The following is a 17,568-nucleotide window of genomic DNA, read 5'->3' as shown; positions in this document are numbered from 1 at the left end:
TTTTTTTTTTTTTAATCTGTTTCTGCTCTAGAGTCACTAAGCATGTCTTTCATTCTGGTCACCATCTCTGTAGTTATCTGGAAAATTATTTCTACTTTGATTGTTTTCTAGGGCGTTGTTCATCTGCTTTGTTACTTCTGCTGTTACCACTTCAGAGAGTCCGGGTGGGTGGCTTTTGGATTGTTCTACCTCATTGCCCCTGGAGTTTGCCTTTGGTGAGCTGAAAGCCTGGAAGGGAGGGGTTGCAACTTGTTTAAGTGTCTTCTCATTTGCTTTCTTTTTTTTTTTAAGTTTAATTCCTGGCTTGATGCTTATAAATTGCTTATGGTGAGTAGCTTTATTGCCAGTATTCAGAACCCTTAAGAAATGACTACTTCTCAGAAGTGTTTGGGCTGGGGATTTAGCTTTGGTTTCGCTGCCTGCTGCATAAGCGCAAGGACCCGAATTCAATCCCTGGTACCAAAAAAAAAGAAGTGTCTTCTAGGTGTAGCTGGCTTTTGGGTTTTAAGTCTATTGCAAGATCCTACTTCTTCTATTTATTGGGGATGAGAAGTTTCTGCCTACTTGGCCCAGCTCCCAGTACTTTGGCACTGGCCTATAGGTTTTTTTTTTTATTTTTTAAGACCCTTAGGCAATCTCAGTCTTGGTATACCAGGAAGAACAACTGATTAGCACAATTATGTCACCTTGGCTAAAGTAGTACAATCGACAATAACAATAGCATCTAATACAGCCTAGAAAGTGACAAACTGTGTTAACTATAAATTTGCCACCTTAGAAAATGACAAACTGGGGCCGGGGACTTAGCTCAGTGGTTTCATCACCTGCTGCGCAAGTGCAGGGACCCGAGTTCAATCCCCGGTACCAAAAAAAAAAAAAGAAAATGACAAACTGTGGTAACTGGTTTTGTTTTGGGTTTTTTTGGCATCGGGGATCGAACTTGGGTTCTTGCACTTGTGCAGCAGGCAGGGAAACCAGAGCTAAATCCCTGGCCCTTGTGGTAACTGTTAATTTGCCACCTTTATATGAACTAGATTTGTGGTTATAATAATGAAATTTAGAACAAATCTGAAAATTGTATGTAATAAATAAACCCTTACTATGGCAATTTTACCCTTAGGAGACAAGATTTAAAGGGGGTTAGGGGGTAAAAAACAGAAACAGAAGAGGAAGAGATCAGAAGCAAGGATGGAGGACAAACTTTAGGAAACTAGTGAAGAAGCCAGGTGAGAAAGAGAAAAGGGAAAAAATAAAAATAAGAACATAACAACAACAACAAAAAACTAGTAGCCATGTTCAAACAATCAAGAAAAAACAAAACAGAACAAGAACCAGTGAGGAAAAAAAAAAAAAAAAGAAAAGAAGAAAGAAAATAAAAACTCCCAAAATGTCCAATTCAAGATATGTCTCTGCTGTCACTAGCAGGCAACATGGGCAAACAGAGTCTAGAGCCAAGATGATTAGTCCCAGCAAACCAGCCACAGCTTCATGGTGGGGTAGAGGATGATCCCAGCCAGCCTTCCCCTTTAGTTTCTCTGAATTTCAGGCTGGTTTCTGGCTATGAGGCTGGAATGGGATTCCTTGAGTCTATAACAATCTATGTATCTCCTGCTGGCTTCAAATCCGCTCCCTGGCCTCCCGCTGTCTTGAACTCAGTACCAGCACCAAGGCACCTGCAGCCACTGGATGGGGTTCGCCCACAGCTATTCTGAGTTCCGAGCTTAGTTGGCCCCTCTCCAAGATGGTTACTGGCCAATTGCCCTGAACCTGGATAACTCAACAGCTGTTGCAGTCCAGTGTGTCCACTGCTCCATTCCACTGGTGCGTCTTTCTGTGGAGGCCTTTGGGGTCCCCAGTAGTCACTGTGTGGCCTGCCGTTTCCTTGCCAAGTATTAGGGCTCTGGGAGAGACCGCTACTTTTCCTCTTCATTGAAGTCTCTCTCTTTGCTCTCCCTGTGGACTTCAATTCTTGCCTCAGATACTTCCTGGGTCCTAGGGACCCACTTCCCTCTTTCTTCTCCTTCTTGTGCTGCTATATTCCAATGTCAGGGCACCAAATCTTGGAAAGGCTTTTTCTCTACTGCTCACCACTACACTATCTTCCCGGACATCTAGATTTCTGCTGACATCCAAAGTTAAAGGAGGAAAGATTTATATACCTCAGTTTGTGCAGGTTTCAGTCCATAATTGGCTGGCTCCAAGGCAGAGTAGCGTGGCAGACAGGAATCTCAGAGGAGAAACAGTACATGCCGGGCAGAAGGCAGCAAAGCAAGCAAGGGATGACCACAGTCCTTTCTATCCCTTAAATCTTATCCAGGCAATTAGGGCAGGTAACACACCCTTAATCCTAGTGTCCTTGATCCTAGCATTGCACCATGAATCAATTCCAGCATCACACACTCTAGATTCAGCCACCTCTGAAAAAGCCCCACCTATGACCACATGAGGCTTTGGGGGACATCTAAACATAAGCCATAACAAAAACCAAGGTTAGATGGATAAATCCAAGAGAAAAATGTCAAATTGGAAGTAGAAAATCTATCATTTTATACTAAACTATCTATACTCTATATGATGGCCTATAGGTCTTATTTGGAATGTAAGCTTTTGGCAAAGATAAAGAATTGTGGTGTGGGGCCCGGGATTTAGCTCAGTGGTTTCACCGCCTGCTGCATAAGCACAAGGACCTGAGTTCAACCTCAGGTACCAAAAAAAAAAAAAAAAAAAGAATTGTGGTATGTTGCCAGTTACTTGTGGTCCTAACCCATATGGCAATGATACCATATGAAGAAACTTCAGGCAAATTTCCTTTAAGATTGGGAACAAAACAAGGATGACCACTATCACTGCTACTGTTTAATACAGAACTGCAGATCCTTACAAATGCTATGAGGCAGAAAAAGGAATGAGATAAAGAGATTAAAAAGGGTAAGATAGAGCTGCCACTACTTAAAGATATAATTATCTGCCTAGGACAAACAAAAGACATTACACAATTATTAGAGTAAGAGTTCAGGATGGTCAAATATCCAAGAACAAACTAACAGAGCCAAGGTGGTGGTGGACACCTGTAATCCCAAACACTCAGGATGCTGAGGCAGGATGACTGCCCTGAGTTCAAGGCCAGCCTGGGCTACATAATGAATTCAAGGCCAACCTGAACTACATAGTGAGACCCTGTTTCAAAAACCCGAAAACCACAACCAAAACCAAAAGACATAAAAGTAAGGTTCTATCATAGTATCAACATAAACTCTAGGGTTCTAGAAATTATTAACTTAGTCATAGGTGGACTTGGTGGTGCATGCCTGCAATTGTAGCATTCAGGGGTTGAGGCAGGAGGATTACTGTGCGTTCAAGGCCAGCCTGAACTACACAGTGAGACTCTGTCTCAAAAGAAAAAAACCTAAAAAAATTAAAAAAATAATTTAGCCAAGAAAATAAGACATCGACTGGGAAATACGTAAAATAATTTTTTTGTTTGTGGCACTGATTTTTGAAATATTAACGACAGAAAAAAGCAGAAATACAGATTTAGGTACCCTCATGCATGCTGCAGGAGGACAGCCAGATAGGGCCAGGGATTTACCTCAGTGGCAGTGCACCTGCCTTGCAAGTGCAAGGTCCTGAGTTCAATCCTCTGTATCAAAAACAAAAAGCAAAAAGCAAAAACAACAACAAAAAAGTAGGACAGCCAGATACAGCTCTTCTGGGAAGAATCTCATCCTACTCAGTCACACTGTCTAGCATTCTATGGGAGTTAGGGAGCTAGGAACACGGCGTTCACTGGAGGGTAACTAGAGGCGACAGGAAGAGAAGGGCAACCTGAGTGTCTGCCATGTAATAGATAAATGCCTAGGAAGTAGGTAAGCACTATGAGACAGATACAGGAGATGGGACAGCTGAAAATAACAAAGAAGACCTATCCATAGCTATGTCATTTACATTTACACAAATTAAAAACACATGGGGGCCAGGGATTTAGCTCAGTGGTTTCGCCACTTGCTGTGCAAGCGCAAGGACCCGAGTTCGATCCCCAGTACCAAAAAAAGCAAACACAACAAAAAAAACATGTACATCAAGCAATATTACCCATTTTAAGGTAGGGTCTGCATTAACCACATTCATATGATTTCCTACAGGATGGAGGCCAATGGGAATAAAAGGAGCTAAATAATCAAGAGAACAACTTTATGTGGAACAATGATGAGAATGAGGCATGAGTGAAGAAAATAACTCTCTACCCCATGAAAGATCATTCAGACAGGTCACCACCCAGACTTAGGAAGCCCTGAGGAAGGTGAGTACCTGAGTCTCCAGGATGCTGATGCCCTGGGCCTGGCTGGTTCGGGCTGCCAACAGTTGCTGTCTGGTATCCTCCAAATTCTGCTCAGCAACTGCTTTCTGTAAGTTGAAAGATGAGCAAAGGAAAGTAGTCATTTTTCTGTTGAATAACTATTTACTGATCCCTGTAACACATGTACAGGGGACATAAAAAAAAACAAAAACAACCCAGCAAATAGAAATTCAATTCATAGATCAAAAAGCGCACACAGATAAATTTGGCAGTCTTTTGTCCCTGAGTTTGGGTCAAATAACTAATGCAGTAAGAGGCTGCAAGGGCAGCACACAGAGCGAGAGACAGGGCCATGGCAAGTGGGAGTTTCCTAAGTCCTAGGCAGCCAGTGGCTGGGGAGGCAGGCTGGTGGTGACTGCTGGGAAGAGAAGAGCTTGCTGCCTTCAAGGAACTGTAACTCCCAAAGCCCAAGTGATGGGGTTAGGTCAAGAAATGAGATTACAGGGACTGGGGATTTAGCTCAGTGGTTCTGTTGCCTGCCTCAAAAGTGCAAGGACCCGAGTTCAATCCCTGGTACCAAAAAAAAAAGAAATGAGATTACAAAGTTGGGCAAAAGAGCCAGATAAAAAGAGGCTTTATAATGCTGCAGGAAAAAAGTCTGAATGTTATTCTGTGGGCAACATTTTTTAAAGTGGGGTCTTCCAAACTTTGGCATTAAATTTACCTGGGGGTAGTTGTACAACTTGAGACCTTATTCCAGGCTTAGTGAAATCAGAATTTCAGGGGTTGGGTTGAAAATACTTTATATTTTTTAAATTTTATTTTATTTATCTTTTGGTACTGGGGATCAAACTTGGGTCCTTGAGCTTGCAAGGCAGGCGGCGGAAACACTGAGCTAAATCCCCGGCCCAAAAATACTTATTTATTTTTCGTTCCAGGGATTGAACTCGGGTCCTTGTGCTTATGGGGCAGGGAGCAGAACCACTGAGCTAAGTCCCTGGCCCTTTGAAAATACTTTAAACAAACTCCCAAGAAATTCCTGTGCACTCTGTAAATTTTGTAATAATGATGATGTCACAATAATAATATGAATAGCTGATGTAACTTAGGCCCTACTATGTTCCAATTACCATTCTTTTTTCCTTTTTTTTGGGTACTATAGATTGGTACCAGGGCTTCACACTGAGCTCCATCCTCAGCCCCTTTTTATTTGGAGACACTGACTAGAGATAGAAAGTGAGGGGCTACACTAGAATAAGCCTAAGGCCTTAGCTTTGTCACCTGTATCATGATGAGGCCAGTCACTGGGACAGAAGAGAAGGTGTAGGAGAATGGGGCAGAGATCAGGCCCAGACCTGATGAGGAATTCACTTATGCCACTGGGCAACAGGTCACTTGCCCAGCAGGCCCTCAGATGAGGAGAGTCACTGCTTGGGCTCTTTTTTTTTTTTTCCCTCGGTTACTGGGGATTAAACTCAGGACCTTGCACTTGCCAGGCAGGTGCAGTGCCACTGAGCTACATGCCTGGCCCTGAGCTCATCTTGCTCATGCCAAAGAGAGATGGCAAACATTTTCCTTGCCCAACAGAGCACGCACCAGGGTGGGCAGGAATCAGTACATGAAGACACAGTGCAGGGGGTTAAATCACCAGGGGATCCAGTGTAACCCATTCACACACATCTCGGAACAGAGCTCTCCTTTTTCCTAAGGAATGGGCAGGGCACACAGACTGTTTTGATGCAAGCAGAACAATCCAAAGCTGGAAAAGTCAGGGATGAAGATGCACCCCTGTAGTCCCAGCTACTCAGAAGGGTGAAGTAGGGCCAGGGATTTAGCTCAGTGGTTCCGCTGCCTGCCTTGCAAGCGCAAGGACCCGAGTTCGATCCCCGGTACCAAAAAAAAAAAAGAGTGAAGCAGAAGGATTGCTTGAGTTCAGTTCAGGGCTGGGCTAGGAAATACGAGAACCCCATATCCAAAAAAACCAAAACTCTCACAAATACACAAAGTTGAAGAGAGCAATCTTCTCACCAAGCTATTTGCTGACCCTCAGCTCTGAAACTCCAGGACTGATGGTCACCATTGCCTTTCCCACATGAGCCAGCACAAGGAGAGTGAAAATTACCTCCTTCAGGAGTTCTTGCACATATTCTTCTCCTGATAAGTTCTGCTCCAATCTCCTCTCCAAGGACACAACCTTCTCTTCCAAATGCGTGATGAGTTTTTCTTTCTCCTGAGTTTCAGCAGTCACCTGCAGGGGAGAGCAGAGAGCAAGCTGTACTATAAGCCCTAGCTCCTTTCCTTTCTGTCTCCTTTGGGGCCTCCTTGAAATTCTGTGCTCAACTGCATCCTAGAAAAACACTGAGGAAGGAAATCTTCCCGAACATGGGACACAGAAGATGTCAGATTAGAACCCAGTGACACTCAAATCCAGTGTGGCAAGAAGCAAGTACTCTCCCCAATTTAAGCAACTGATGGTGGAGAAAGGAACAAAACCATGATCTTTCTGGTAGAGGCAGTAGAGCCAGTCCTACCTGAGAAGCTCCTGGTCTGCCCTGAAATGACCTAAAAATTCCAGGGTCTGGATGAGGCAGCGATGACACCAATGTAGCTGCTTTAAGGCCAATGAAAGAACTTGAGAAAAAAACAATGGTATTCACCCAGGTTTAAGGCACAGGGACCCAGCATAGCTGTGTGCATCTCAGGCCTTGGCCCAGACCAACAGTGTGCACTTTACTCTATTCCATCTCTTTAGCAATGATGGCAGTGGTGGTAGTGACAGGATAGACTAACTTTGTTCCTTTCACTATGACCAATCCTCAAAAGCTGCTTGTGGGCCGGGGATTTAGCTCAGTGGTTCCACTGCCTGCCTGACAAGTGCAAGGTCCTGAGTTCGATCCCTGATACCCAAAAAAAAAAAAAAAAAAAAAAAAAAGCTGCTCATTGTCACAACAGAGGATCCAGGGTGCTTTGAATATAGAAGTTCTCAGATCCCTAATGGGGATCTCGCACCCACTGAGGATGCCTATTCTCCTCCCCCAGAATGGTAGCATGGCACCTGCCTCCCACCCTCTCTCATACTCTGCTCCACTGATCCTCTCCAGGCAGGCTTCTGTAGTTCCAGTGCAAGTACAGACTCGTGTTCAGCTGGCAGCCCGGCCAATCTCTCTGTACAAGAGGATGGAGCAACCTGGGCCCAGGGTTTGGGGAAGAAATATTTGCCATTCTCCATCCTCACAGGGGGGACAACCAAGGTAGCTGGTGAGGGGGGAGTGTATGAAGAGTTGACTTACAAGCCCACAATTCAATAAACTTTTATCAGGCCTAAACTCCATCTCTTGTTGTCTGGGCATACAAAGATCCTGAGCCACAGAAGCAACAAAGCTGCTGGTGGAGACATATACATACAACCGATAATGAAGCAATGCAACCATGTGGCACCAGAGGGACATGCAACGTGCTATGTCAGAGGCAAGAGCGATCCAGTGTTTGGAAGAAATGGACCGACCCAGCGGAGGGTGGTGAGAGTCAAGGGCAACATGTGAAAAAAGGTAGTAGGCAAGTTCACTGTGCTCAGGAGGAGAGGGGAGGGCAGCAGAGCTGGAGGAACCCTGATGTCTGTGGCTCAGATGCTGAGCTCAATGGTACTAGTGTGCAAGGCAGGTAACACAAGAGGGGGTAACTGACAGGAAAGAAAGCAAACAGCTATGGCCATATTCAGCCCTCTCAGGGGTTTCTTAATCTTTTCAACAAGTGGTACTGGAATAATGACATCTATATATAGGGAAAAATGAACCTCTACCTTTATTTTATACACTATCCTTAAAAATTATTCAATATGAATTCTAGATCTAAACACAAAAGATTAAAGCATGCTGGGCATGGTGGCAAACGGCTGTGATCCCGGCACTCAGAAGACAGACGCTGGAGGATTGCCACGAGATCGAAGCCAGCCTGAGCTATATAGCAAGACCTTGTCTCAGGTACATGCTTGTAATCCCAGTATGGAGAAGGCCAAGGCAGGAGGATAGCAAGTTCAAATCCTGCCTGGGCAGTTTTTTGTTTGTTTGTTTGTTTTTTCTGGTTCCGGGGATTGAACTCGGGTCCTTAGCTTTCAAGGCAGGTGGCAGAACCACTGAGCTAAATCCCTGGCCCCTGCCTGGGCAGTTTACTGAGAGTCTAAAAAAAAAAGAAAAAAAAAGAGGCTGGGACGTATCTCAGTGGGAGAGTGTCCACAGGGTTTGATTCCTACTCCTCAAAAAAATCCACCAAAAATCAGATTCAGAACACTTAAAAATACATGTTAGCTTAAATTTACTAAATTAACATAAATGCCCTATTTTTACAAAAAATTATACTTTCTAATGCAAAAAGGTTTTTTTGTTTTTGTTTTTTTTTTCAATACTGGGGATTGAACCTAGGGTCATTGCACTGAGCTATATCTCCAGCCATTTATTTGTTTAGTTGGTTACTTAATGTGTTTTTTGTACGAAGGACTCAGGACCTTGCACTTGCCAGGCAGGTGCAGCACCACTGAGTTGCATCCCTGGCCCTGGTTAGTTAGTTTTAAAACACGGTCTTGTTTCAAAGTCACTACTAATCTGAGTTTGAACTTGGCAATCCTCCTGCCTCAACCTTCCATAGTGCTATGATTACAGGCGCACACCATCACACTAGCCTACAAAAAGTCTTTAGTGACTAAGAGTGGCACTGTTTTCTCTTTGCTAATCTAGTATCTTGCCTAATAGAAGACATCTGGATTCTCATACATCTTGCTTTCAATCTACTGCAATATCATAAGTCAGGCAGACTCTAGAAAATGACTCAGGAGAGAATGAGAGTGAAGTCTAAGCACTATTAGGAAAGTAGTTCTGATCTCACAAACCTCTAGACGGGCCCATAAACCATATTCTGAAAGCCAGTGAAGAAAATTTTTTGAGCTCTTTGAGTTAGGTAAAGACTTAAGTACCTAGTACCCAGATGTACAGAGGACAGGAATCAAGACAAAATTGGATTTTTGACTTCCCCAAATTAAATATTTCTGTTTTCTAGAAGATATACTAAGGAAAATGAAAAGGAAACCAGTCATGGGGAAATATTAGTGATACATATATTGGACAAAGATCTTGTATCCATTATGATTCAATAATAATAAGACACTCAATAAACATGAACAAAAGACACTTTACAAAAGATATACAAAAGGCCAAAAGGCAGTAGAAAGGATATTTACATCACCAATGGAAATTAAAATGAGACATCACTGTACACTCGCGTGAACACAAATGTTGAAACAACCTGAACTGTTACACTGGCAGAATGTGAAATGGCATACAGTAGACCCTCGAGTTACGACTGGTTTGACATACAGACAACTTGGGTTATAATGCAGTTTTAGTTTTAACTTATGACCAAAGTCTTGAGTTAGGACCTGAATGCCAGCTGCTTGTGCTTCCAGATGGTCTCAGATACAGATTTTACCCTTAAAGAGTTCTGGAAGGAACATTACAACATCCTTTCCTGTGTGGGGTTAATTGAGAACTCCTGGGCCAATGTCTCTCTAAGGACTCTGAGATCTGCCTGTACACAGGAGAGAGACTTTGAAGGCTGTGTAGAGGAGTCTGAGCCTTCAACTGACCAACTTGAATTACAACCAGCCCTCTTAAATGAATTGAGTTCGTAAGTAAAGGGTCCACTGTAACTGCTTCAGAAAACAGTTTTAGCACTTCCTCATACAGATCAACATGTTTATCATATGAGCCAGCAATCCACTTTTTTTTCCCCCAGTACTGGGGATTGAACTCAGGACCTTGTGTTTGCCAGGCAGGCGTGGCACTACTGTACTACATCCCCGATCCCCAGCAATTCACTTTTAATTATTTACCTAAATGAAAACATGCCATATAGATTCCTCAAAAAACTCAAAATTAGGGCTGGGGATTTAGCTCAATGGTACCACTGACTGCCTCGCAAGTGCAAGGTCCTGAGTTCGATCTCCGGTGCACCCCACCCCCCACCCCGCAAACAACAAAAAACTAAAACTTAAGAGTTCCATTCAACCCAGCTATTTCCCTTCTTGGTATCTTCCAGAAAGAAATGAAAGCACCATACCTCAGCAATATATGCATATTCATGTTTATAGCAGCACAGTTTGTAATAGCTAAATCTTGGAAACAGCCCATTAACCAATGAATGGATTAAAGATTGTTTTTATATACAATGGAATACTACTCTTCCATAAAGAAGGATAAACATGAGACATTTCTAGCTAAATGGATGCACCTGAGACCATACTCTCAAGTGAGATAAATCAGACACACATGTTTAAATACTGCATTGTTTGTCTGGTGTGAGAAACTGAAAGTGGAAATAAGGACTAAAATGTATAATAAATATTGGGAAATGGGAAGAAAATGTTCAAATGAGAAGAGGAACAAGGGAGGGGGGAGGGAAAGAAGGGATAAGGAAAAAAAGAGAACAGAAGAAAAAAACTGAAACAAAGCTTTTCTATATAAGGAGGGGAAGTGAGGTGGGAGGGAGTATGTGTGGGGGAATTGGAAAAAAAGAAGCAACAAGCTGTATCAGGTACAGGTACAAATTCCTTATGATGAATGTTATCATTATGTATAACTAAAATGTACCAATAAAGGTTTGGCTTCAAAAAAATATGCCACATGTACATAACTGCTCATAACAGCTTAATTTGAACTAAAGCTAAAAACTGGAAATAACCCAAAAGTCTATCAAAAATAACATGGAAACAAATTCCATGTCCAAATAAGGGAACCACTTATGATTCAGTAACAAAAACTAATAAACTACTGTACTGTACATACAGCAATGAGTGAATTTCAAAAATAAAATGTTAAATGAAAGAAGCCACACAGGAGTGTATATATATTGTATGAAACTTTAGGAAAGACTACTCTAATCTTTTACTTATTTTTGGTTTTTAAATTATTTATTTATTTTTAAATTGTTTTTTTGAGACAGAGTCTAAGTAGTACATACTGGCCTTGAACTTGTGGGGATCCTCCTGCCTCAGCTTCCCAAATGTTAGGACTACAGGTGTGTGCTACCACACCAGGCTATTCTTTTTTTTTTGGTACCAGGGATCCAACTCGGGACCTTGCGCTTGCGAGGCAGGTGCTGGAACCACTGAGGTAAATCTCAGGCTCAACACCAGGCTATTTTTGAGATAGGGTCTTGCTACATTTCCCAGGCTGGACTCAAACTCCTGGGTTCCTGTGATGGTCCTGCCTTCGTCTCCTGAGTAGTTGAGACTATAGGCACACTATACTACACCCAGCTGAACTACTTTAATCTATAGTGATAGAAAGGATGTCAGTGGCTGCCAGGTGTTGATGATGGAAATTGATTGATGGGGGCATAGGGTAAACTTTTTTTTGGAAACAGGGTCTCAGTATATGGTTCAGGCTAACCTCAAACTCACAGCAATGCTTCTGCCTCAGCCTCCCAAGTGCTGGGATTAGAGGCATTCATTACCATGCCCAGTGGAGGGGAAACTTCTGGAGTGAGAACTTCTATATCTTGATTGTGGCAGTGGTTCCATGGGTGTGCATTTCTCAAAACTTACTGTATTGTAATCAGAAAAGAATGTATTTTGACATATGTTAAGTCAGGCTGATAAACGCTTAGAAAAAATGGAAACTTCCTTAACCTGATAAAAATCCATAGGAAATAAAATATTTGTTGGAAAAATATTGGGTAGCAAGAATAAACCAAGGGTGTTTGCTTTTACAAATCATACTCAGAACCGTATCTGACATTTTAGTGAATCTGAAACAAGCCAGGTATAGTAGGTATGGTGGTGCATGCGTGTATTCCCAGGACTCTGGAAGGCTCAGGAAGGAGAATGTCAAGTTCAAGCCCAGCGTAAACAACTTAGTGATTTAGTGAGACCCTACCTCAAAGTGAAAAAAAAGGACTAGAGATGTAGTTCAGTGCAAGGGCCCTGAGTTAAAGCCTTAGTACCAAAACAGACCAGACCAAACCAAACCAAAAAAAACCCCCAAAACACTGGCACAGATGATATGACTGCTATAATAAAAGAAGCTCAAAAGAATCTACAGATTCATTATTAATAAAGAGCTAAGCCAGGCATGGTGGCACAAGCCCAGCACCCTGGCAGGAAGATGGCAAGTTCAAGCCCAGTTTAGGTGACTTAGTGAGATCCTTTAAAGGGGCTGGGGATGTAGCTCTGTGTGAAGACCCTAGGTTAAATCTCCTGTACCGAAGGAAAAAAACAAAAAAGTGATCAATGCGTCTTAAACTAATGTACAAATTCAATCCAATTCCAATTAATATCCCAACAGAATTTTTTGCAGGAGTTTGATAAGCTTTATGTGGAAGAGCAATGAGCCAAAAATGAATCAAGATACTCCTAAAAAAAGCACTAAGTGGGGAGATCTATTTTTACTGACACTAGGACTTACCTAGGTACTGTTTAGTGTTGGTGCAAACATCCCAGTGGCACACCTGCCAACACCCAGGAGTATCCCGGGTACACACGAACTTGAATGTAGATCCCATTCTCACATCAAAATCACACTCTAGGCACAGTAAAGACTTGGATGTAAAAGGCAAAACTATAAAACTTTCAGATACCTTGGGAGAATAGCACCATGATCCTGGATCTAGAAACATTTCTTTAAAAAAACCAAACTGCAAACTTAAAAGAAAATATAAAGTTCAGTACACACATTGAAATGAAGAGTATATGAACATACCACCGAGGGTACAAAGACAAGCCAAAGGCCGGAACAAGACATATGCAACCCAGACATCTCACAAAGGATCATGGTGGCCATGATCTACATAAAGAATTCCTAGCTAGGCATGTGGCACCCCCCTGTAATCCCAGCACTCTGGGAGATAGAGGCAGAAGGATCACAGATCTTGGTGTCAGTAAAAATAGATCTCCCCACTTAGTGCTTTTTTTTTTTTGGTACCGGGGATCGAACTCAGGTCCTTGCATTTGCGCAGCAGGCATCGAAACCACTGAGCTAAATCCCTGGCCCAACTTAGTGCTTTTTAAAAGGAGTATCTTCATTATTTTTGGCTCACTGCTCTTCCACATAAAGCTTATCAAACTCCTGGAAAAATTCTGTGGGGATATTGATTAGAATTGTATTGAATCTGTACATCAGTTTAAGCACTGATCACTTTTTTGTTTTTTTTCTTCGATACAAGGGATTTAACCCAGGGACTTCACACAGAGCTACACACAGAGCTTAGCCTGGGCAAGTTAGGGACTTAGCAAGCTACTGCCCCCAATCATAAAATAAAATGGAAAATTAAAAATTGGCTGGATGGGATTTAGCTCAGTGGTTCTGCCGCCTGCCTCGCAAGCAGAGGGACCCAAGTTTGATCCCTGGTACCAAAAAAAAAAAAAAAAAAAAATTGGCTGGATGACGGGCCAGGGATTTAGCTCAGTGGTTCTGTTGCCTGCCTCGCAAGTGCAAGACCCCGAGTTCAATCCTCAGTACTAAAAAAAAAAAAAAGATTAAAAAAATAAATTGGCTGGATGGTAGCTCAGTACAAGGGCCTGGGTTCAATCGCCAGTAAAACAAAACAGAATTCCTGCAATGAGAAAAAGAAAAACAACAGAAAAATGGCCAAAAGATTTAAGCAGCACTTCACAGGAAGAGTGTGAATGACCAAATAAACATGAAAGATGCTCATCCTCACTAGTAATCTGGAAAAGACAAATTACACTCATGGTGAGGTATTTCATATTCACCAAACTTAAAAAAATTAAAGATTTGACAATTTCACACCTTAATAGGGAGAAAAACTACTGGTGGGAGTATATAAATAATTACAACTACTACGGGAAAAAAACCTGAGCATTACATACTAAAGTTGCCAATGTAGATATCACAAGATCCATGCATTTTTTTTTTTTTTGAGACAGGGTCATTATGCAGGTCAGGCTGCCTTTGAACTCACTATGCAGTCCAGCTGGCCTCAATCTCATGGTGACCCTTCTGTCTCAGCCTCCCAAGTGCTGGGATTACAGGTGTGTACCATAATACCCAGCTTGACCCATGCTTTTCACACCTCATACACAGTCTGGAGTAAACTCTTTTGCACAGTATGACCAAGTTTCGTGGCAGCCTTGTCAATAACAGGAAGGACCAGACACAATTCTAGTGTCCATCGTCAGAATGGATAAATGTTGGTATGTCCATACTATATAGTTGAGAAAAGAATATATTATAGTTGTAACTATCATGTAAATGCTTTTCAGAAACATAGTATTGGCAATAAATAAATTTTGGAATATAGTATCTGTAATATGATTTCATTTACACATTAATAAGCATAAGAAAGAAAATATTGTTTAGGAATAAGATATGGTAAGAAAACAATTTCTGGATAGTGCTTACTTCTGGAGTAATAAGGAATGGAATAGAATAATGAAGAACACAGAGGAAGCCTCAGAGATAAGCATTACTCTTTTCTTAACCTGGGGGAGTAAGATATAAGGCGATTCATTGTATTGTTACACTTTCCACCTTATTCATATATATATATAGGCGCCGGAGATCGAACTCAGGACCTTGTGCTTTCAAGGCAGGCACTAGAACCACTGAGCTAAATCCCCGGCCCATCCTTATTCATATTTTATAAATGTTATTTTATATCTACTCAGTATTAAGAGGGACAACAACAACGAACGACAATTCCAAACTCATGATCTTTACACTAATACTGCCTCTTCTATAATTAATGAGCTTAATGACTGGCAATACCAGCCACTCAGTTGCTCCAGCCAGAGACCTGGAAATCCCTAACCCTCCCTTTTCTCTTGCTCTCCTCCTCCCTTATCTATTGCATTAGCAAGTTCATCAATCTCAATATTTTCTAGATCTGATTGGGCAACCGCAACAATGTCCTAAGTGGAAGGCCCTTTCAGTGTGTCTGCTCCTGACAGCCAGAGTCATTCATTCTTCTCCTTCACTCTGCACGGCACCCTTCTGGCCTTCTTCCAGTTCCCTGAATGTGCTAGACTTTTTATTTGCCTCAGGGTTTTTGTTCACACTCTTCCGATTGAAATTCTTTCCCATCACCCCTTCCCCTCCATGTGCGGCATTCCCTTCCTCCTGAAGGGAAGGGTTCTGTGACTCCAAGATTAGGTCTGGTAAGACTCCTGTAATAGAATCCTAAATCACCTAGTTTTCCTTCAGACCCCTCAAAGTTAGCAACTATATATATAAGTACTGATTAAAACCTGACTTCCCATCTACACTATAAGCCCCAAATGAGGGAAGGGCAGTAATGTTCAGCTAGGATTTCTAACACCCTACAGAACTTAGCACACTTAGTGCTCAATAATGAGGGCCTTTCTGTGACTACAGTCTAGACTTCCTTGAGCCTCTTTTTTCCAGTTATAAAAAAAATGAATAGTTCTCCAAGGATGGATGGTACTTCTATCAAAGGGTCCCCCGAGTCCCAAAATTGTATACCTATGATGTCCCTGGTCCACAGCTTCAGATGGACTCTTGTTCTCCCTTCTCTGTCTCCTGCTGTCCTACCCATCCCTGACACTCCACTTCCTCCAGTAAGACTTCTTGGACCCCTGGGTTGGAAATTTACCCCTCCCACAGCATGTCTTTTGCAGTTTACTTATTTAGGGCTTGTTGAGTTCATGAATTTTTTTTTTCTTGTAGGTACAGGCATTTTGATTTCTATAATGAAATTGTAAGCTTCTGAGGGAGAGTAATACTTGTGTCTAGACTTTAAGTTCATTGTGGGTAGAAACCTTGTATCATAGTTGTTCATTCACGTAAGATGTATTTATCAGGTGGTTCTTATTGTGAGGTAACAGAAGGGCAAGTAAGACTTAAGTTAGGGGGCTGCAGACATAGCTCAGAGGTAGAGTACTTGGTGAGCATGGCTGAGGCCCCAGGTTCTATCCCCAGCACCACCAAAAAAAAAAAAAAAAAAAAGACGGTTAGAATCTAGCTCAATCACTTACTATATAAGTATGAACAAGAAATATAATCATTTCCATTTAGGTATCTCTAAATATGGTAAAACTTAGCTGGACAGGGCTATAAACTTAACATAAATCTTACTGAACTATAATATGCTGTTAAATTTCTGCCTTATTTGAGATATATGTTTTTCAATAGGTAGAAGTGGGTGGTAGCATCTGATAGAGGACATTTTGTCACCTGAGAAGGAATGGACTGTAGGGGGCTGGGGATTTAGCTCAGTGGTTTTGCCGCCTGCTGTGCAAGTGCAAGGACCCGAGTTAAATCCCCGGCACCAAAAAAAAAAGGACTGGATTGTCAATGACTGAAGGACATTGCTGGCATGTATGTATGTATGTATGTATGTATGTATGTATGTATTTATTTATTTATTTATTGGTACCAGGGATTGAACTCGGGTCCTTGTGCTTGCACAGCAGGCGGCGAAACCACTGAGCTAAATCCCCAGCCCTCATTGCTGGCATTTAGAATCTAAATGCCAGGAGAGCTAAATATCTTACAATGTAAGGGATAATCATGCAATACAAATTGTTTCTCTTAAAATTCCAGTAAGAAACATGTCATTGAGAAATATCACTTTCTACTCAAGAATATAATTATGTCTATCTGTACATTCTCAGACTCTAGCTCGGGCCTTGAGTGGGGAACAATGAATCTATGTTGACTGAATGAAAATATAAATTATAACGATATCATTTTATTATGTGCTATAGAATGAGCTACATTAGAGCCGCGTTTGTCAAAGTTATAACCTTGGCCACATCAACCCCAACTGCTGCCTACCATATGGTTTTTTTTTTTTTTGGTGCAGGGGATTGAACTTGGGTCCTTGCACTTGCGCAGCAGGTGGAGATACCACTGAGCTAAATCCTCAGCCCACCATATGGTATTTTAACCACTTGCCAGTCCAATTACTTAAATACAGGATGACCAAAAATTGCAGATTTTTGCATTAATTTTTATAAGATAATAGGAAATATAAAAATGACAATTTAATCAAATTTATTCAATACAAGAATCAACTGGTTGAAATGACACCTGCCTGAGCAACCCTTGAGATAGTCAGTACATAAACAAACTCACTGCCTAAGTGCCCTTGTGGAAACTGTTACAGTGGTTAAGATGCATATGAGAGGACCAAAATGATGCAATCTGAGAAGTGCTGCCAGACATTGTTGACCTCATTTGTTAGGCAACCTTTCTCAGCTGGAAAGCTCTTTCACCTGAGTATAACTTGGCTAGACCTGCAGG

The 17,568-nt window shown here is 41.8% G+C and overlaps 1 protein-coding gene and 1 long non-coding RNA gene across 8 annotated transcripts in view; one reads left to right on the top strand and one right to left on the bottom strand.

Annotated features, from left to right (window-relative positions):
• The window catches only part of Golga1 (golgin A1), a 62,961-nt gene that overhangs the window by 23,269 nt on the left and 22,124 nt on the right, over positions 1–17,568 (bottom strand). For all 6 annotated transcript variants that reach the window (XR_015439741.1, XM_087182753.1, XM_087182757.1 and 3 more), the window contains 2 exons: positions 6,420–6,545; positions 4,309–4,404 (listed from right to left, as the gene is read on the bottom strand). Coding sequence is in view for 5 of the 6 variants with exons in the window: in XM_087182753.1 (XP_087038879.1) it covers positions 4,309–4,404; positions 6,420–6,545 (222 nt within the window). In the remaining variant the exon portion in view is untranslated. The remainder of the gene's footprint in view (positions 1–4,308; positions 4,405–6,419; positions 6,546–17,568) is intronic.
• Positions 901–16,274, top strand: LOC147826084 (uncharacterized). 2 transcript variants are annotated; one of them, XR_015439748.1, is made up of 3 exons: positions 901–4,300; positions 7,654–7,845; positions 8,144–16,274. It is a non-coding gene; the product is annotated as an uncharacterized LOC147826084 (long non-coding RNA). The 2 variants fall into 2 exon arrangements; XR_015439747.1 differs by having other exon boundaries at positions 7,654–16,274.

This window comes from Heterocephalus glaber, unplaced genomic scaffold (genome assembly GCF_053883595.1).
Source record: "Heterocephalus glaber isolate CG9 unplaced genomic scaffold, H.glaber_assembly_v1.0 deba00001479, whole genome shotgun sequence".
NCBI lineage: Eukaryota > Metazoa > Chordata > Mammalia > Rodentia > Bathyergidae > Heterocephalus > Heterocephalus glaber.
The sequence above is the reverse complement of the archived record's forward strand: the minus strand, read 5'-3'. Positions and strand labels throughout refer to the sequence as shown.